A 21714-nucleotide genomic window follows, 5' to 3' on the forward strand; every position below is an offset into this window, starting at 1 on the left:
CTGAAGATTGTTTCTTATAGAACAATAATATTCCATAACATTCATATACCACAATTTATTCAGCCATTCCCCAGCCAATGGATATCCACTCAGTTTCCAGTTTCTTGTCACTACAAACAGGGCTGCCACAAACATTCTTGCACATGTGAGTCCCTTTCCCTTCTTTAAGTTCTCTTCAGGATATAAGCCCAATCGAAACAGTGCTGGATCAAAAGGTAGGTACAGTGTGATAGCCCTTGGGCATACTTCCAAACTGCTCTCCAGAATGGTTGAATTAGTTCCACCAACAAGGCATTAGTGTCCCAGTTTTCCCGTATCCCCTCCAACATTTATCATCATTTTTATTGAAAGCATTTTTAAAGCAGTCTTTTAATTAGTCAGACTAAAAATTAACTATACTTCTATTTTTTCTTTCTCTGTAGGTGCTTTTATTCAGTGTCTCGGAAAGAAGCAACTGAAATGTTAGAAAAGAACCCTTCTTCGGGAAATATGATCCTAAGACCTGGTAGTGACAGTCGGAACTATTCCATTACCATCAGACAGGAGTTAGAGTATGTTGAATTCACAAAGTTTATCGAATTGTTAACAGGAATTTTGTCACTAAGAATGCAGAGCCCTATGGTTCATACAATTTTATTTAATACTTAATGTGGAGGAAAAGTACAAGACAGACTAAAGACTAGTTGGGCAAATTATTATAGGAAAGAACAATTAGCAAATATACTAACTTGGGTCCAATTTATATTTCTCTTATCAAAGAAATGTTTTAAAAGTAAAAGGTGATCGAAAGTGACCATTTAAAATTTAAGATGAACTTTATATTTGTGTTTTGAAATATCTGTTTTTCATAGCAGAGATCTAAGGCTCCATTATGAAAACTATAAAAAAAGGCTAATAATAATTATCCTTTAGAATAAATATAACATAGCCTTGAATCCATAATATGCTTATTGTTTTACCTTGCTGTGAACACTAATCACTCTATCTTTTGGTCATAAAACACATTCTAAATAGAGAAAAGAATAGGGACTAAAGGTACAGTCATAAACAACAAACCAATCAACAACACGACATTGAAATAATAAGGAAAAAACCCTAGCAAAATATGAAACAAGGTAAATTGTGTGATTTCTTGAAGAAAATGAGCTAAAACAGAGGAGCTTCACAAATTGCAAATTGTCAGAATTAAGATTTCCCTTGTGACCTACCCTGTAACACTGATAAAATGTTGAGAATGCAGGTCAAGCCAGTTGAGCAGAAATGCATAAATGTATTGTGCATAATGTGCCTGTTTATTTATCAAATGAATTGATTTGACCACTTGACATTTCAATCTGACAATTTGACATTTTCTTCTTTTCAGTTTCTCTCTTCATAATTCACAGGTTGTTCCTAGGTACAGTGTGTTACCATAAGAGTTAAAGACAGGAGTTGATCATTGTTCTTTCTCACTTCAAGCCCAATACATCAGGATGCTTCCCAAATAATAATTTCTATAAGTAATTTAGCTGTATTAAGCAGTTTACTCAATCATTCAGTTGTGTCTAACTCTTCATGATCACAGTATGTCCAGGAGGTTTTCTTGGCAAAGGGACTGAAGTGATTTGTTGTCTTTTGCCTTAATCTTTTGGATTAAGGAAACAGAAGTTAAATGACTTGCCCAGAGTCACACAGCTAGTTAAGTGTCTGCTCTCAAATTTGAACTCAGGTCTTCCTGGCTCCAGGCTAGAGCACCCAGAGCTCTATCAATTGAATCACCTAGCTGTCTTTCTTATCCAGCACTAATTTGTGGCTTAGTCTGTCAACAAACATAATTAATGTTTAAATATTTTCAAATGGACACAGGGTCTAGAATTTTGAGTGGGTTTCAATTAAATTTATTGTATAGACAGAGATCTTAATGCATTTTGGACCTAGGGAGTTCACAGAATCCCTCCCTGGTTTATGTATGCCTTGAGGATCTTGAGTCCTTGATTTTTAGAGTCATAGAAAGTAAGACCAGGTATAATTAAGGGATTTATACAAAGTCAGAATCATTTCTTAGTGGCAAATCTAGGACTTGAAAAAAATCTCTTGAATCCCATTACATTATGCTTACATTATTCCATTACATTATTTTTCCTCCTGTATTCAAAGAATTATTTTGCTTCTTAAAATATGAATGCTATAGTTTAGCAACAAAACAGTAAAAGTAAGATTAATTCAAGCCAGGAAATTGTGGAATTGGAAGCAGAAGAGCATAATTTTTTGTTAGTACCACCAAAAATTTCTATTTAAAGAGCCTCATATACATGAATTACAAAGTGGTACAGTGGGTAGAAAGCCAGGAGACCTTCATATTGACTAAGAATTGTGAATAGATAATGAGGTTATATATATAGAAATTCTCAAAAATAAATGTTAGCTGTTGTTAAATCTTTTTGTTAGATATTTTTCTCTAAATGTTTTGAAGCTAAAATTTCTCTGATTTCATCTCACTCACTTCCTTTGTGACTTTGAACCATTTGTTTAACTTCTCTACAGCCCTGTTTAGCCTCTTTTAACTTCATCTAAGAAAGGAAAACCTTGGGGTAAATGATTATCCTTTTCTAGCTTTAAACTCTATGATCTCATGAGATGATTTAATTATGATCCTGCTGTAATTTGAGAATAGACTTATCATATCATGTTACTAGCCCTGTTGTTCTCTGATAATCATTAATAGCTGTTGATTTTTCATGTTAGTGGACTGTTGAGAATTTTATAGAACTCAATAACATGTATAGCCTAGAAAGTGCAGCTACTTGTCAATTATTTTTAGCAAAGATGACATTTTTGTGATGATGGATTCTGTCTAATCCATGCACGCCTTCTTGTCCACTTCCCTTGATAATCACTGGATCATGTTTTTCAGGCAGTTGATTGGGCTGCAGTTTGTGATAGTAAAATAGATATGTTGTCATCCTTTCTGGGAATGAACCTACAGCCTTTGTCTCAGAATCATCATACTGACAAAACAAACTAACCAGCCAACTATAGAACAAACACTGAAAGCTGATTTAAGAGGAGTAAACAAATATAATTTAGCCTGAGAGAGGCACACAAAACTAATATCCAAGCACCAGAAAATCACTTGAAGGAGTTTCATTGAAGCAGTAAGTGGTGATTATTAATAAATATCATTAAGAAGAGTCCTGGGAGGAAAATAACTTTCCACCATAGTTTAGCCTTGTTGGGTAGACTTTTCTTACCTGGGTTTTAGAGAATAAAATAGATTCCTCTGTTACAGAATGGAAATAATTTAGAAGTTTCCACTTTCATTTAAAGAAAAGAATAAAATGCAAGGCAAGTCAAGCAAAGTCTTGGATCTGAAGATAATTTATTTTTATAATTTATTTTTATTTTAAAAGTTATTCAAGTTCTCTTTTCCACCTTCCTAATAAAAACAAAAGAAAAACTTTCTAACTAATATACTTCATAAACAAATTCCCATATTTTTCTAGTCCAAAACTGTTTCATTTTGCATATTTAGTGTGTCACCTCTTTGTAGGGAAGTGGGTAATATTCTTTGTCATCAATCCTTTGGAATTATGGCTAATAATTGCATTTATAGTTTTTAAGTCCTTCATACTTGCTCATTTTTGCCATGTTATTATTATTCTGGTTCTTCTCACTTCAGTCTGCATCAGTTCATAAAAGTCTCAGGTTTCTATGAAACCTTCTCTTTCATTATTTCTTAGAGTATTATAGTATTTGATTATATTCATAGGCCAAAATTTGTTCATTCACTTTTCAATTGATGGACAGCTATCCAATGACCAATTCCTTGACATTTTAAAAAGAACTGCTATAAATATTTATATGATATGATTTATATGTATATCATATATGGTATCATATATATATATATATATATATATACACACACACATATATGGTAACTTAGCTCAGAAAGATGAAATGACTTGAAAAACTACACCCAACCAATTCATGTCACAACAGGAAATGGGACCTTGATTTTCTCTTCTTCATGCATCCTTGCCTGAGTAATCTGTCTGCCCATGCCTACCAATTTAAAAAATATTAGCAGTATTTTTAAAAGTCTAAATGTTTTATTCTGATTAGCTTCTTGACATCTTTGCATTGGTTTAAGAATTTCTTCTAGCTTTCATTAATAATGCTAATAGTTACATTGAAAAAATATATTACGATTATAAAATATTCTCCTAACACATAATAAAATTCTTCTCCTCATATGCCCATTAGATAGGTACCAATACAACAATTCCCAGTTTTCAAATGAGAGTCTGGAGGAAGATTAAGGGACTTGGTAAATGTCACCCACTAGATTCAGTCAATTCAATTAAACCAGCATTTATTAAGCACCTGTTTGTTATGTGAAAAGTACTCTGCTATATTCTGGAGATTCAAAGACAAAACCAACAAAGTCCTGCACATTAGGAGATTGCATTATACTTATAAAATATTGAGGGAAGAATCAACATTTGTTTTCATATAAATACTGTCAAGGAACACAAAGCAACTTATTTTTTAAAAAAATTTATTGCAATTTCTTATTTTTACATCACCTTTATTTTTCAACAAATCCCTGCCTTCCCAGAGAGTTATCTCATAGGAAAGAATAAAAAAGAAAGAGAATGAAAAAAAGTTAGACAAAACAAACCAACCCATCCACCAAGTCTAATATCTTATGCAATGGTTGCAGGGCTTCATATCCAGTCTCCCACTTTGAAAACATGAGAGAAAAGTACATTTCATTTTTCTTTCCTCTTTGAGGTGATGATTGTGACAATAATTCAGTTTGTGTGTGTGTGTGTGTGTGTGTGTGTGTGTTTGTGCATACACACTATAAAGTAGTCCAAAGAGTAGTTTAAAGAGAGCGATAATACTTGTAATTGAAAAAAGCAGGAATTTAATACTCAAGCCAGGTCTTCTGACTTCAGATCCATTTTTCCTCAGATTTCTCCCTCCCTTTCTTCCTTCCTTCCTTCTACATTAATTTCTGAATGTATCTTTACCCAGTAAGTCTTACTTCATTAAAACAAAACCAAACAACCTAAATCAACCAATATAAAGATAGCATACATAACATACTACACTCATAATCTTCCACCTCTCCAACATAATGAGAGGCATCTAATCTCTTCTGGGATTAAGTTTGGACATTATAATTACAGAGTTCAGTTTTGTTTTATTATTCTTTTTCTTTATATGGTTGTAAACATTGTATATATTGCTTTCGGAACCATTGTACATATTGCTTTCCTGGTTCTGTTTAATTCACTATCAGTTCATTTAAAATTTTCATTTTTTTAAAGTCCTCACATTTGATGTTTCTTACAGTGTAAAATATCAATATCTTTTCCATTCTGCCATGCTGCCTCTTTTAAGATTGTCCAGACTAAGTATTGCATTTTCTGCATAGTTGGGCATTTTGATTGTGGATATGGCTTTTGACCAAATACTTTTTTAGAATACCAGCCTATCCAATATTGTTCAGTGTCACATTTTGCACAAATACAGTTTGCATTATGTACATCATGTGAACCGATCAGGAGAAATTGTTTTTCATCAATTCTACATTATGACACATACCAGGAAATTTCCTCTGTTTGACAAAGCTTTTGCTCTTGATGAACAGAAGATAAAGAATCCCCCAAAAGGAGTCAGTACTAAAGTTGCAAGATTGAGATTTTTATGCAATTCCTTATTTGAATTTTTAGTATCATACAAATATGACAATGTCATTGGGGGAAAATTCTATTTGTTTTGAAGTAGGTTCATAGTTTAAAAAAAACGAAGTAGGAAAATGGAATGGTTAAATTAGAATATTCGCGCATCCAAGTTCCTATAAGCATTTTGAAGATTTCGCTGTTTTATATTTCCAGAGGTATTTGCTGCTTTTCACAATCTACAAAATAATTCTGAAGAATATGACCCTCAGAATGTCAGTATCTTTTCCAAATTTGCACAGTAGATTAAAAAAAAAACATTTCTGTGATTCTGATTGTACTTTATGCTGGACAGAATCTAAATACTTAATAATGAGGAATAGTAGTGGCAGTGAATATAGGAATCTTGGAATACGAGGTTTGGAAGAGACCTGAGAGGTCGTATCTAATCCAGGCCGCTTATGTAGTTGATGAGTAAGTTGAGGTTCACAGAATTCAAATGATTTACCCAATCAAATGGAGCTAGCTAGAAGAATTAGGACTAGAACTTGGGTCTTTTGTCTCAGTCCAGTACCCTTCTTTCTGCCTTGATAGAAGAATATTTAATTTACTGGATCTTATTAGGTCCCTGAGCACAAAGAATTCATTGTCAAGAGTCTGGCAGTAATCCAGTGTTAGGAAACACCTGTGTTGCCCACAAAACCAAATCTCTCTTAGAGATGGAACAAGAAACACGATTCAGTCATGTGAATCTATGAGTGTGTCTGGCAAAACAGGAGCAACAAAGAGCACGTTGCTTACCCAGAAGCAGCTTTAGGGAGGCATAAACTCCACCTGTTCACCCTAGTCTTTTGATTAGGGAAGGACAGAATCACTTTGTGCCAGATTATTAAGGTGACCCTTCTCTTGACCCATTCTCATTGGCCCCATGCTAGGGTATGTGATTCAAAAAAGCAAGAAACTGGTCTCATAACAAAACTTCCTGTTTTATTTTTATCTTTTATTCGTGGTTAGCAAGCTAGGATGGCAGATGATTTATCAGCAGATTCAGTCTTCCTAAGAATTTGGGTCAAAGTCTTAGAGCCAGTAAGAGGTAGGATAGAATGGAAGAACCGCAACTTTGCTGCTTATTATCTGTGTGACCCAGAGTAGTGGTTCTCATAGCATGGTCTAAAAAACCCTTGCCGAGGGCCAACAAATTCGAAATTAGTTTTATTTCCAATATGGTAATTACCTACAAAAATGACTCTCATAAAGAAAAACCAGGCAGATCCTCAATAATTTTTAGTAGTACAGAAGAGATACTGAGAACAAAAGTTTGAGAACCACTGACCTAGAACAAGCTACTTTATGAATCTGTGCTTTTTCACCCGGACAATGAAGGATTTGAGTTAGATGATCTCCAAAATCCTGTCTAGTTTGATATCTGTGAGTCTCCGTGCCAAAGTAATTTACAGTGTTTTGTTTGTTTGTTTTATGTTCTTTAAGGTTTCAACTAGGAAATCTCAAGATAGCAAATTGTGCTAACATTTTTTTTTTATTCTAATTAATCCTTGAAAAAAAAAAAAAGATAGGGCTGAGGTGAGAGGGAGGAAGTTAACATTAATCAGAGAGAGGAAGTGTATGTTCTGCTGCCAATTACAACTCTGAGTCTTAGTTCTGTTTATTTTTTGCTTTTTTTCCCTCCATTACATAAAATCAAGATTCCGAAATTGTAACCAAATTTCCCAGGCAGTTTGATGTAACGTTGTATTTATTGGGACCAGTGATATTTTAAAATGTTAACAGCAGGTGCTAAAGGCTTCTTTCGCTGTCAGAGGAGCTGTACATAAGCAAGGCTGACCTATTAATAAGGAATCATATGTGTGGAGGAACACTGGGAAATTTCTTTAATTTCTCAAACCTTCCCCACCATGTTGTAATTAAAGTTTGAATTGCTAACATTAAGGAGTCATTCTTTTAGGTTAAAAATTTTCCTGGGTTGAAAGTAGCATAAAAATAATGTGCTCGGTAAGGAGTTAGTAGTCAGAAATACTTTTATGTTAGATCATTTGTGCTATTTCCCCCAGTTTGATGGCTACACAAGAGCAGGTGCTGATAAGTCAAGATCATGAGGTGCTATAGAGCAGGGCTTCTTAAACTTTTTCCTCTCGTAATCCCTTTTTACCTGAGAAATTATTATGTGGTATATATATATTTATATAAAATAGGCATTTACAGATAATAAATCATAATTTTCCTGCCCCACATTAAATTATGGAGCCCTATTTGGGGTTACAAGCCACAGTTTGAGAAGCTTTGGGATTATGATCCAGAGTGGAACACCCCAAACTACAAGAGAGGAGCAGAAGCTCTGAATCATCAATAAAGACAATGGCATGAAACTGCCTGTAATTTGGCCCCGGACAGGCCTTAGTTATTGGGCAAGTCTGGAATTAGTATTTCTCTCAAGCAAATTATCATAATAAGGTCAGTAAATTTTTCCACTTTGGGGAAAAGTTTGGGGTAAGCTATATATTGAAGGGAGCCCCAAAATACAAGACATATCAAATTCTTGTCTTAGAGCTTCAGGTAGCACCTCTGGGTGTTGTTCAGCCACAGCTGACTCCTTCGTGAGCCTTGATCCGTGGGCTTTTTCTGGCCCAGGATGTTGGAGTGGATTGCCATTGCCTTCTCCAGTTTTATGAATTCCCTCGAGTCACATAGCTAGTAAGGTGAGCTGTCTGAGGGGAGGTCTGAACTCTGAGCTTTCTCCTTCTAGGCCTACTGCTCTGTCTACTACCTGCCCCTAGGTAGCATTAGTTCCTAGTAAATAGGGCGACACTGAACCCACTCCAAGATTCATCTACTGAACTTAACTAAAGTGCTGGTATGATTCCTGTTTGTTAGAATTTTCAGTATAACCAGGTATCATTTGGAAAAGTCATTGGTATATTTACATAACAGTAGAATTAAATTTCTATAATGTAATCTGATAAGTGAAGGTTTTATTATTTCAGCTGTGATATTCCATAAAGACCATGACAGTCCTCACTTTCCCTAGCTGTAAAATGGAGTCAGTAGGTAACAGCAGTAGATACAACGCTGAATTTAGTGTTAGGAAGACATGAATTCAAATCTGGTATCAAACACTTTTTTGCAGTTTAATTCCTGGGCTTAATTTCTGTCCTCCTCAGTTTCCTCATCTGTAAAATGGGGATAATAATAAAACATTCACTTAACCTCTCTCTACCTCAGTATCTTCATCTATAAAATGGGGAAAATTTTAGCTACTACCTTCCAAATTAAAATGAGGATGATAATAATAGGACTTTCCTCTTAGGGTTATTGTGAGAATAATATCAGATTTTGATGAAGCACTTTGCAAAGCTTAAAATTCTACATAAATGCTAGCTATTATTATATGCTTTGATTTACAAGAGTTCTCAAACTTTTAAAAAAGGGGGCCAGTTCACTGTCCCTCAGACTGTTGGAGGGCCGGACTATAGTAAAAACAAAAACATTGTTTTGTGGGCCTTTAAATAAAGAAACTTCATAGCGCTGGGCGAGGGGGATAATTGTTCTCAGCTGTTCCATCTGGCCCCTGGGCTGTAGTTTGAGGACCCCTGCTTTAAAGAATGATTGTGAGGGAAGTACTTTGTAAACCTTAAAAGCATTTATGTAAATGTGATTTATTTTCTTTAAAGCTGTAGAAGAGTTTCTGATTGCATTTGTGTGTGGATCCGCACAAATGAAATTATGAATCCTTCAGTATTGAAGGACTTTTCCTTCTCAATAGTCATCTTTGCTTATCCAGATCCAAATATCACTTGCCCACAGTAGCCTGATGTGATTTAAGATGGACTCACCAGACATTTTTGTTGGACTTGGTGGAAATTTTGTCATATACATGTTTAGTTTTTATTTTTCCCCACAATAATGAGAATAGGAAAGAATTATTGTTTTTGCTTTATTTTAGTACTCCAAGAATAAAACACTACAAAGTGGTGAGCGAAGGAGCCAACTACACTATTGAACTGGAAAAACCAGTAAGTCATTATCTTTGTTGTAATTATCTTTGTTACAGATTAACTCTACCCAAACTTCTGCTTTCTAAAACTATAAAGAAGGTTAAAAAACAAAGATAAAAACTTATTGCCCAGGAAATTTATGCTGATGAAAAAAATCCTGTGAAAAATATTGAGGCTAGCAGATTCTCAGAGTGGAGAAGGTCCAGGGGGGCAATTTGGCACTGTGTGGTGATACAGGAGGGGTAGAAGATTACCAAGATTCAGGAGGTGATGGTAGCTCTTTCCCTTTCTTAATTTTGTACAATTCTTTCTAAATAAAGATTATGTTGAGGGTGAGACAGAATATTAACTTTGTTAGACATCTCTCTTAAATTCCCCCAAGTACAAAAGTTTAAAAGAGTTTGTTTTGAATTAGAAAGTAGAGAAACTTAAAATTCTTAAGCATTTTCAAATTTTAAGAGAAATGTTTGAGTAAATGTCCTTCCCTCCCTTCCCTTTTCCTGCCCCGCCTCTAACTTCTTTCACCTGCAAAATCACAATGGAGGGGATGGGATAAAGAAATCCCATCCTTCTTTCTCTTTACCCTTATGATGCCTCAATATTCTCTCTGGGTGGGGAGGCTTGTAATGGTCTAATTCCAGAATAAGGAAAGGAAAGAAATTTAAGAGTTTTAGGGCAGAGATTGAGGAAGGAAGCTAAATAATGTTTCTGTTTACAGGAAACTGATAGGTCTCAAAGAAATTTGTATTGTTCTCACAGGGCCTCCTTGTCCTGTCCCTAGCTTTCCCAGTTTCATTGCTTCCAACTCAGTGGGGAGGAAGAGGAAGGCCATAGAATTTCCTGGCTTATGACCACATCCTCTGGTGTAGGGCATGGAAAGGATGCACTCCCCTGGAAGAGGCAGTTACTGTCAGACTCCTCCCTCACTGGATTTCTAGCCTCTATCCTCTCCCAGGATTCCTTATCCCTTATCTCTGGCCTGGCTTTTTAGAATATTCTAAATGTGTAAGGGCAGATTAAGACTGAGCCCACTGGAGTAACTAAACTAACCTCAACCTTTGGGGCCATGGGCAACTGCCACCAGGGGAAGGATTATTACCAACTAATATGGAAATAGTATTTTTTATTTCATGTAGTGTAAAATACATTATTTCATGTTGTGTTTCTACGTCATTGATATTGTACCAGATTGCCCTTTTTGTGATTCCTCTTCACCTTAGAAATTGGCTTTTCCCTTTAAATTGATTTCTCAATTTGCATATAAGTAGGGGATACTTATTGGGGAACATGCACACTGTAATTTGCCTTACTTGGCTTAACCTCCCCATATGATGGCCCTCCTGCCCACATACATTAGTGTTAATTCTGTACCTCCTAAGGTGTTTGTATTATGCTTTATACTATTAGATTGGGTGGCTGTAGGGAGCAGATTTTACTGCATTAATCCTGTGGTCATTAGAATAATCTGAATTTCTCCTCTTGTGTTTTCTGTCTTATTGTTGCTCAGGTGACACTCCCAAACCTCTTCAGTGTCATTGATTATTTTGTGAAGGAAACTCGAGGAAACCTAAGACCGTTTATATATTCCACTGATGAAAATCTTGGTATGTTTCTTGTAATAGTCCAGGTATGAGGTAATGAGCTGCACTGCATGCATTTGCAGTAGAAATACAAAAATTAGCATCAATAAAAATTTTTCCTTTACAGAAAAGGATGAATTGACAATATTTGATAATTGTTTGGATGTGGGGGTGTGGAAGTGAGAGGCCCCCAGAGAGGAGAGATGGAGTTTTCAGAGGAGTAGAGATTTAAACCTGGGTGAATGGGAGAATTATAGTACCATTCACAGATATAAATTAGTCAAAATAAGTTCACTTGGAGAGGAAAATAGTGACTTTAATTTTAGTTGTGTTAAATTTGAGAGGTTAGCAGAACATCTAGGGGTCAGAACTCAACAGGCAATAGGGAACACAACTAAGTTCATTGAACAATTAATTGAATATTATATTACTCATTTGTTTCATGCAAGGCACTGTACTGGACATCAGGAATGCAAGGTGAAAAGTAGGAATAGTCCTTGACCCCAATATACTTAACATTTGATTGGCAATATGAAAATGGAGGTTGAAATGTATATGCATTTTATATGGCTGGGGTGAATTTAAAGAGGGCTGAAGACAATCAGAAAACAAACATCTTTTTTGTGGTGGTTTAGAAACAATTGGATGAGTTTATAACATAATTGGTTTGGTTTTATTTTTTTAACTGCTTAAGGCAGCACTAAAGAATTTTTGCCCCAAATTTTTTTTCTCAGTAGTTTTTCCAATTACATAGTTTTCCAACATTCATTTCTGCAAAATTTTGAGTTCCAATTTTTTTTCCTCCTCCTTTTACTTTCCCCCTCCCCAAGACAGCAAGCCATTTTCATATTTATCTTGTTGTGAGAGAAAAATTAGAAAAGGGAAAAAGTCTGTGAGAAAAAAAGCAAGCAAACAAAAAATCTGGTGAAAATAGTAATTCTGTAAATTAGCTCAAAATCTTTGCAAAATCATCTTGAATCCACCAATGGAAACTACTGAGCTAGACCAATGATCCTTAGCTTAAGGAGTTTCTTCCTTTGACTCCCTCAGAACTCTTGGATAGTTCCAGTAGATGAAAGGTTGCCATTCTTATTGGATATATTCTTCCTAACTCAAAAGCCATTACAATTACTTTCATTTCAATTCAGGCATTTTCACCAGCATATTCTTTTGGGAATTTGATCTAGGTGAGCAGCTGGGACAAAGGTATGAATATTGTCTATCCCTCAGAGGCAAAATTTGCAAAACTTTTCATATGTGATTAAGATATTTCACCTTTCTACCTTTCCTAGGTTAATGATGTTTATTCCTTTAACTCGTAATGGCTTCATCTTTTATACTTTAGTAAAAACTTTTGTTGTTGTCTTCCGGGGGCATCTCAATTTATAATTGAGAGGATTAATCTTAAGTCATTCATTTTCTTTCTAAAATAAAGAAGTAATACCCATCAGAACATACTTCTGAGATTATTTTTCTATTTTGTTTTCATATCCCAAATGACTAGTACATAACTTGTGCTTAATAAAGATCAGTTTGGCTATGTTAATAAAAGCTATTTTTATTAACCAGTCTCATAATTCCTGGAAGTGTCTGTTTCTCCTATATCCCTCCCCTACCTGAATTTGACTTCTTGTCAGACATTGCTTAACCAGTCTCCCTATAAAAAGCTTTTACAAATGATTATTACTATAATAACATAAAAAAACTCTCTAAAACCAAAACCTCAGGGGCACATTCAGAGGCGCTATATCACCTAGATCTCTGAGGAAAGTGGGCTCACTGAATCCCTCCTTGGACTTGGAGGACCAAGATCCTCCTTGGAGTATTGATGCTAAGCTGTTTACAAAGCCTTGCATGGACTCTTTCTCTTAGATCACCAGATTCCTAGAGGTTCACTCTCTTGACTTAAAAACTAGTAAGATGAGGGCCTCTAAATGAATTTCTTCCACTAAAGCAAAAGAACACAGCAGACAAAAAACCATCTATTTTCTAGGGTCAGGTCTCTTCAGTCTCTCTCCCTTGAGTTTCTTTTTTTTTTTTTTTGGTCTCAGTGAAAAGTCAAAACCACTAAGAAAGGAAGAGAATCAACATACAGTCTTCCTGTCATACAGCCATGAGCCAATTAAAATATGCTTAAATTTTCAAAATATTATATGACTTGATTCAGTGAAATAATTCAAACTGAATTAACACTTTTAGGTAATGATAACTAGTCTCACCTGCAAAAGCTTTAAAATGTATATGAGGCTAAAGACCAATATCTAAGTGGCTGAATCAATAGTAAATTTGTAAACTTTTTTTTTTCACTTTTATTTATACATTTATTACTAAGCATAATAATTTTTCAGATTAATTATTGCCCTAGTCTGGTGACTCTCAAAACTTGTTTGCTCAAAATTTGCTATAAGGAATTCAGAACATCAAGAGAGACATGCACTTGTGATTTTAACAATCAGTTCCATACATTTTGGGGCAGACTTAAGTCAAATTGATTTAGTCTACATTTTGAGAATCATTGTTGTAATCATTATTGTTTGTAAAATATTTGGTTTAAATCTTGATTTTGGGTAGCAAGGTATTATAAAATATACAGCCGTTCATTGTCCCTGATGCTTTTATTTAGAATACTTGAAAATCTAGCACCCAAAAAATGAGGTTGTCAAATTATTTCTCTTTTTTTTGGCTCCTTTAGGACATTCAAAGACAGATTCACCACTTAAAACGCCCCCCTGGAAGCAAGAGCCTCTTATGAGACCAGTGATCAAAAATGTTTTTAGACCTAATATGAAAGATTACATGAATGGTGAGAAATAGATTTTTCTTTTGGAAATATAGGCACCTAAATGGAGAGCTACTTTATAGGTAATCCACATTTTAAGTTTCCAAATGTGTTCCAAAGGTTAAAAAAAAATCAGTTAAGGATGGAAGGTCAGTCTAGATATCTTCTAGTAATAAAAAAGTCACTGTGAAAATCTAGTCACTATTACCTATGTAAGAATCATGGAGTGTTACTCATCTATTTTTATTTTGAATTATATTTACCCATTGGCACAATTTGGTTTCTTGGATTTCGTGATTGCCTTTGGGCTTCCTGCTTTTCTATGGATTCTCTCAAATATTCCCAAACAGTGTCTAGAAATACAATTACTTCTATATCTTCCTTGCTGACTCTGCTTCCTAAGATATACTTAGCATTTGTAATGGAGATGAATACTTAACATTCTATTTCAATTCAGGAAGAAAAAATAAGCTGATCAAGATAATTGTATAAATGTTTACATATATTGGAGTTAACATGTATTTTAACATGTTTAACATATATTGGATTACTTGTCATCTATGGGAGACAGCGAGGGGAAGGAGGGGAAAATTTGGAACACAAGACTATCGAAGTGTCAATGTTCGAAAGTTATCTGTGTATGTTTTGAAAATAAAAAACTTTAATTAAAAAAAAAAGAAAAAATAAGCTGCTTTCCAAAGCATAAACTTTTTTTTTTGAGTTAATAATATCTTAAGTAAAATGGAAAGAAGGTGACATTTGATTTTGTTAAAGAAATAGAAGACATTAGTTTGGGAGCCTGATATTGAAAATGTTTCTCTCCTTTTCTTTTGCTTATTATTCTTGGTTAATTTCAACTTTTTTTTTTTTTCAACAGATTGTGCAGGCCAAGAATCCAATAAAATGAGAAGAGAGAAAAGAGAAAATGAAGAAAAAAGTGGATACTGACTGAAATAAAATTATAAATCAGCCTGCCTGATCTTGGAAAAACCTATTTCAAAAATTCTACCTAGCAAGAAGATTCATGTCTCCTGATTCTGGGTGACAAAAAATCACCCCAAAGCACTGTGCTATTTTCTTGGTAGTTATCCTTTTATAAGGATGATACATATGGTAGTTACATAGGGTTTCTGGGAGATGGACATTTCCACATGCTTTTTATAAGCTGACATTAATCACTGTAAATGAAATTTGAATTCTCAATCTGACGGTAGTTCCAATGCCTTAATAGACCTTGTTGAAGTTTGAAACTGAACTTTCCAAGTACAAACATTTTAATTGACCACAAAGAGAAGCATTTAATCATTAAGGAAAAAACACTTAGATCACAGTTCCTCATTTTCATTATTTAAAATAAATGGGCCTTACCTTTTTTTTTTTTGTATTTGTTTTCCTCTTTACTTTCTCAAAGGATTTCAGACTCATGATTGTAAGGGGCTTCAGAGATCAATTAATTCAATTGATTCTTTAAAATGAAATAACCAAAACTGAATATTAGACACATCTAATGTTACATTAGAGAATTAGGTGATCTATAATTTCTCACCTTATGGCATGAGACCATCTACAAAGTGGAGAGGACAATGGAGAGAACACTGGTAATGGAGTCTAAAATTGCAAAGCTGTATTAGAAGCAGTTTGTAGATGGCACAATTTGACAATCTGAGGCACTTTAAAATTCTATTAGGTGTATATCTTAATTTCTACTTGCTTTTCAGTTCTTAAATTCTATTGTGAAGATCAGAGGAAGACTGGAGTTACTGGAAAAATCAACCATTTATTGTAGTCTGAATTATAAAACGGGTTATTAAAAAGAGCTGATGTATAGCATTGGAGAGCAAGAACATTTCTAAGGGGGATGGCCACAGGCCAAAATTTTAAAATCATTCAGCAGATTGCCTGTAAAGAGTGCGGTGCATCTTGAGAAGTGGTAGGAGATAAGCTGGTTCTGACTGAATAGTATGAACAATAAAAATAAACAGCAAACCAAATTAATTGTAAGTTTCATTAAATATAAAGTATAGCCTTCATGGATTGGGTTCTTAACCTTTTTGCCTTAGACCCTTTGGCAGTCTGGTAGCCTCCTTTTAACAATATTCAAATGCATAAAATAAAGTTGCAAAAGAAACCCATCATTTTAAAATAGTTAACAAAATATTTTAAAAACTTAATTCACAAATGCCAGGTTAAGAAGCTCTTATTTAGGACACAGGGCTGTGAAAATCTTACTGTACTTTGCCCTGGAAAATAACGTCTTAAATACTGTGTAAAGTTTGGAACGCTATACTTTAATTGGGATTTCTACAAATTACCTGTCCAGAGTAGGACAATCATAAGGATTATGGAAACAAAATTAGGATTCAGTTGAAAAAAACTAGAATGTTTAATCTACAGAAGACAAAATGGAAAAGATGTCAAGCATATATAGGATTTTCTCTAGGAGGGAATAAACTTGTTCTCTACCTCAGAAGGTTGAATAGTGTTAAATTATGAGATAAATATGGACTCCATTAAAGGACAATTTTCCTAATAACTAGAGCTCTCTAAAAATGGAATCATTTCCTTGGGTGTGATACATTTCTTGGTACTAGAGACCTTCAAAGAAAGTTTGGAAGGTTATTTGAGATAGTATAGATTCTTACTTTTGGGGGAGGTTAGACTGTATGACCTCTGAAGAGCCTCCAATTCTGAACAAGCACATTACTACTTTCTTGATCAACTTTTAAAAAGCCATAATAGTGGGTAATTCAGGACCTAACTGACCTAGAAATTCCATTACTCAAATAGGTGCTAATATTTTGCTTAAGACACAGAAAACTCTCCATAAATCTTAACTGATACATACTGAGAAGGGATAGAGTAGATGATAGTTCTGAGTGGAATGGCAACAGGATTTTTTTTTCTCCCTCAATTTAACTCAATTTAACAGCTCTCAAGCCTTAATTCTTATTTTGCTCTTAATATCTTTGGAAGCTGGCATATAGGAAGTTCTTGCTAGAATGTTAAATTGATATTTTAATGACCATTCTAAAGGAGATAAGTCTTTATAAAAGACATCATAAACTAACTCTTGGCAAAGAACAAGATTAAAAATTAAGTATTGCAATACAAAAAATGCAAAATATAAAAAAGAAAATGGAAAACATTTAATGGTAAAACTTTAGGGAAAAATGAAGAAACTGAGAATAAGCATGGTATTTTCCAGGAGGTTATTTTGTTTCTGGATTTTAAATGTCATACTGCCACAACAAAATATTTTAGAGGGCAGATTCTCAGTGCTGTATTGATTTGTTGATCCCAAGAAAATTCCTGTTTTGCTAGTTGAAATGATAGAGGGTTTATCTTGAACAAATCATTTTAAGAGAAAAATATTGTCTTTTTAGAAAATCTTGTTTTAACATCACTTACATTTGTCAATGACACCTTTTCATTCCCCTATCCCTTTAGAATCATCTCTAAAGGAAGATTAAGATTTGTGTCAGCTGATAAGACTGGATGAATACTTTTATGGCCATCATCAATTTAAGGCTGCAATTGACTTTAATAGTCAGTGATATGACTTCTTCCCCTTAGAGGCAAAGAAACTTAGACTTTAAAGAGATTAAGTTATTTACATAAGATTCTAGTGATACAGCTGGGATTTGAACCCAGGCCTTCTCACCCAAATTTATTTTTGGGGTACTATCTAATCCAAATAATTGACTTCCTGCTTTGAAATTGGGGGATGTAATGGAGCTACTATTACAAAGAGCATCTTTTCTTTCATCTGAACAAAAGAATTTAGTCTGGGACAGTGTCTGTTTCTTTTATCTTTGATTTTTAATTCAAGTATTATTGGGATGAGTTGCTTAAAGGATCAGAGTTGGTAGCATATCCAGGATTAGTACTGGGCTTTTCTACTCCCAAGGCCCAATATCAATATACATTGATAGTGTATATCCAAAAAAACCTAGATATGTAAAACTATAATCTCAAGTACAATTTGTAAGGATAACTTTATAGATCAGAGGTAATGCTAACTTAAAATGTACTTCAACCATGTTTTCAATTACACATCCCCAAATTGTAAAATTAGAATTATTGGTACTATTTTCAGAAACAGTTGCTGTTGATGTTCCTTCACTGTTTACTTGATTCCTTCTTCACTTCCAGTGGGGAAAAGTGTGTAATGATGTTCCAGGATCCCCTTAGGGACGAGAGATTTTTTCTGTCAGCACCCTATACTTAATCTCAAGATTCTTCTCACAGAAGCATGAAGATAACCTGGTATAAATTATGGAATAAGAAACGATATGGGATAAGAAACGATCAAGACACAGAAATATCTTATTTTTTTAAAAAAGATACCCATTTTATGAATTTAATAATTTTAATAAGTAAAAAATTACCTGATGGTCCTGTACAAATCATGTTTTTCATCTTTACATCTGATATTTGTCACTGATGTATGTAGATTTCACACTACAGAAATGCACACATGTACAATTAAAGGAAGAACACGTGGAAGCTCACAATGGCATTCCAAAGGGGGTAGAAATAATCAGATTGGAAATATTAGTTGCAGAAAAAATTGTCTCTAAATGGACAGTTATAACCATAAAATGAACTTAATATTGTTGATTTTGTTTATACCTACAAAATCATTAACACTGCTAAAGTATTCACTGATAGAAAAGTTTCATGTTTACTCCTAAAGAAACCATGTGATGGAAACCACTCCAAATTACAAATAAATAAATGCATGGGTATCAATAGCTAGTAATTGCACACCATAAATTAACTCCCAGAAAACTCTCAGTACTGTCTCCTAACTAATTTGAAAGTGGCGTAAAGGACAAAGTCCCATTTTAAAGTTTAGGGACTGGGGACAAAATAAATCACAGGATTTTGAATTTCCCCTCAATATAGGAAATGTGAAAAACAATTTATTCTTTCATTTGGACTATGAAGCAATAAGATATGAACCATGGCAAATACTGATGATTTAAAAAACAATTATTTTTAGTTTTTCTTTGACTACTTTGCCTCAGTAAATAATAGAGATTTAGTAGTGACAGGACTTTTTTTTTTTTTACTAAGAAGCAAAATTAATCAGATAATTTATATAACTGGTATAAAGAAAAGAAATGATGTCCCTTATTAAATTAGAAATCAACATGAGCTAAACTTGATGCAAAATCCAGTTTTTAATATCTATCTTTGATATTTTTATACTTGGCATCTTGAATAACCTTCTCATACTGACAAATTAGACAAAGTAAAAAAAAAAGGGGGAGAGAAGATAAAAAGAAGGGAAATATAGCAAAATGACTGCACTGATGTTCTGAACAGCTTGCTGTTTTAGACTGCATGATAATTCCCAAAGTAACAATCATTTACTGACCTCATTGACTTGACAGTGCTGAGGAACTGATCATTTGAAAGAGAGTACCTGCATTTTTATCTGTTAGGTCTCAACAAACAAACTTTATGTTGATTAGGGCTTTTAAAAAGAAATCTATCTCAGTCCACATGGTCTTTGGAAATAGGCAATAAAAATATTCTTTTTTCATAATCAGAATAAATGTTAAAAGTATTATATTTTAACTACTATTTTCCATTTCTTTCCAAGGATGCCCTTCCTTAAAACCTCCTATAGACTGGTGGGCTACAGAGGAAACCAGACTTAGTGAATTCCAAACAAAAACTATTATAAGACATCTGACATTTTAAGAGGCATTTTAAAAATCAGGATTAGTCATATTTTCCATTCAACTCCCTGTAATCTCCAAGTAGCCTATAAGCAATTGTCAGAATTAGCATAAATTATTTGGTCAAGATTAACATAGAACCTCACCTGATCCTCGTCTTATACTTCATAAGCTGATGTTTTCAACAGAAGGTCTGATTTATGGATTGGGTAGATAAATATACTAACTGTGATGATGATGATGACGATGACGATGATGATGATGTAACAGATTGGTCAAAACCCCTTACAAGAAGCAGAAGAGTGCTGCTCATAAAAAGAATTTTTTTTTTACTCCACAATTATAAATTCTTTTTTCTAAGACATCCACAAAAGAATTGATGTTTGAGTTTCAAAGCCTAATCATCTGAGGTACTGGAACAAAACAAATACTAGAACATAGAAACAGCATTTCAAATTTTCAAAGTCCACAAAAAAAATGATTCCACGAAGCAGCTTGTCTATTTCCATTCTGTAAGACTTTAAATTCTTGATCATTGTCACTTCCTTAGACCTTGTTCGCATCTGAAAAGGATGACCGATAAATATATTCTTCCTGTTTTCACTCATTCAGGATAATACATATATTTTCCCTTGTGGTAAATGTCATAAAATGGCATTCCAGTTCAATAACTGACATTCTTGTGACTAGACCAATGTATGAAAAGATTAGGGACAAGTGTACAATAAATCAATTCTGTTTTACAGTTCTTCAGTGCAGTTTCCTACTGAATTTTCTTTCTTTTTTAAGTTAAGGCTTCATTAAAGAGAAATACATAGTACCGTATTATGACATTTAAGAGTTACTCAAGTTAAGTACACTCCTATCAAAAGAAGTGGTCCTGGAGTGACTTTAAAATTGCTGTCAATCGTCTTGACTGAAGTAGTATCTTACAGGGGGTCCTGGCAAATCTTCATCACCATCATTTTCTGGGGCAAATGATACAGTAAGATCTACGTATTTCTTTTCACTTGATGGTTTCACAAGCTTGTGCATTCTATGAAGAAAAATCAAAGATTAATTCTGTATAAAGTTATTTAGAGATAATAATTCTTAAAAGCAAAACAAAAAAGCTCGTCTATCTTTCTTCCAAACAATATCCTTTATTTTTTCTCCTCTCTTTTGTCAAGAGATTAGGAGACATCCTATTTTCCAGACCTTAAGGCCCAATAAGCAAGCTGTGCCCTGAGGTAGACATAACAACAATCTTTTGTGTTTACCCTTGGAGAAATGATATAGATTTTTTTTTATTGTTTTGATCCCTATTTCTTATGGGATCCTGAGGAAGCTGATTGCAGGTAATATGCTTTGGCAGAAAAGTGCCTAATCAAATCTCCTGACGGGCTAAATGAACTGAACCTGATGCTTCATTCTTGTTCCTGCTGTGCTAATTCTGGCTCTGTATCCTTCTGAATGATCACAAGGTCCAATGAGCTTTAAGACTTGAGGCAATTGGAGCAGCTAGATGGCACAGTGAATACAGCACCAATGCTTACGTCAGGAGAACCTGAGTTCAAATTTGATCTCAGACACTTAACACTTCCTAGCTGTATGACCCTGGGCAAGTCACTTAATTCCAATTGCCTCAGGGGGGAAAAAAAAGACTTGAGGCAATCAATTTGTAGACTGTTTCCACAGGTATCCAAGAATACCTGCACTGTCCATAGAAATGCCAACTAAGGAAATTATTTACTCAAGACATAAAAATGACTGCTGGGTCCCACTTTTTTGTGATTGTCTAAAAACCTATGTTTGTCACAAGTCACATAAACTTTCCTTCTCAGGAGCAAGCCTTCTACTTGCAAGTGTTTTCCTCCCTTTGAAATTAAACTTCTTTTTGATTCCTGATTCTCTTGTCTCTAATCTGGTGACTAGTCCAGTCACCCACAGACTAGAAACTAGTTCAGGCCCAGTTGACATTTTCATTGAGGAACTTTCAGAAAA

General features: G+C 34.2%; 2 protein-coding genes across 2 annotated transcripts in view; one reads left to right on the forward strand and one right to left on the reverse strand.

Moving 5' to 3' along the window:
- STAP1 (signal transducing adaptor family member 1) overlaps positions 1-15420 on the forward strand; it is a 59363-nt gene extending 43943 nt beyond the window's left edge. The window contains exons 6-10 of the mRNA XM_051966628.1: positions 423-551; positions 9631-9700; positions 11190-11286; positions 13955-14065; positions 14919-15420. Coding sequence (XP_051822588.1) covers positions 423-551; positions 9631-9700; positions 11190-11286; positions 13955-14065; positions 14919-14989 — 478 coding nt within the window. The 3' untranslated portion in view covers positions 14990-15420. The remainder of the gene's footprint in view (positions 1-422; positions 552-9630; positions 9701-11189; positions 11287-13954; positions 14066-14918) is intronic.
- Positions 15421-18391: 2971 nt separating this feature from the next.
- The window catches only part of UBA6 (ubiquitin like modifier activating enzyme 6), a 69399-nt gene continuing 66076 nt past the window's right edge, over positions 18392-21714 (reverse strand). The window contains exon 33 of the mRNA XM_051966627.1: positions 18392-20767. Within this exon, the coding sequence (XP_051822587.1) occupies positions 20635-20767 (133 nt within the window). The 3' untranslated portion in view covers positions 18392-20634. The remainder of the gene's footprint in view (positions 20768-21714) is intronic.

Source organism: Antechinus flavipes, chromosome 6 (assembly GCF_016432865.1).
Source record: "Antechinus flavipes isolate AdamAnt ecotype Samford, QLD, Australia chromosome 6, AdamAnt_v2, whole genome shotgun sequence".
NCBI lineage: Eukaryota > Metazoa > Chordata > Mammalia > Dasyuromorphia > Dasyuridae > Antechinus > Antechinus flavipes.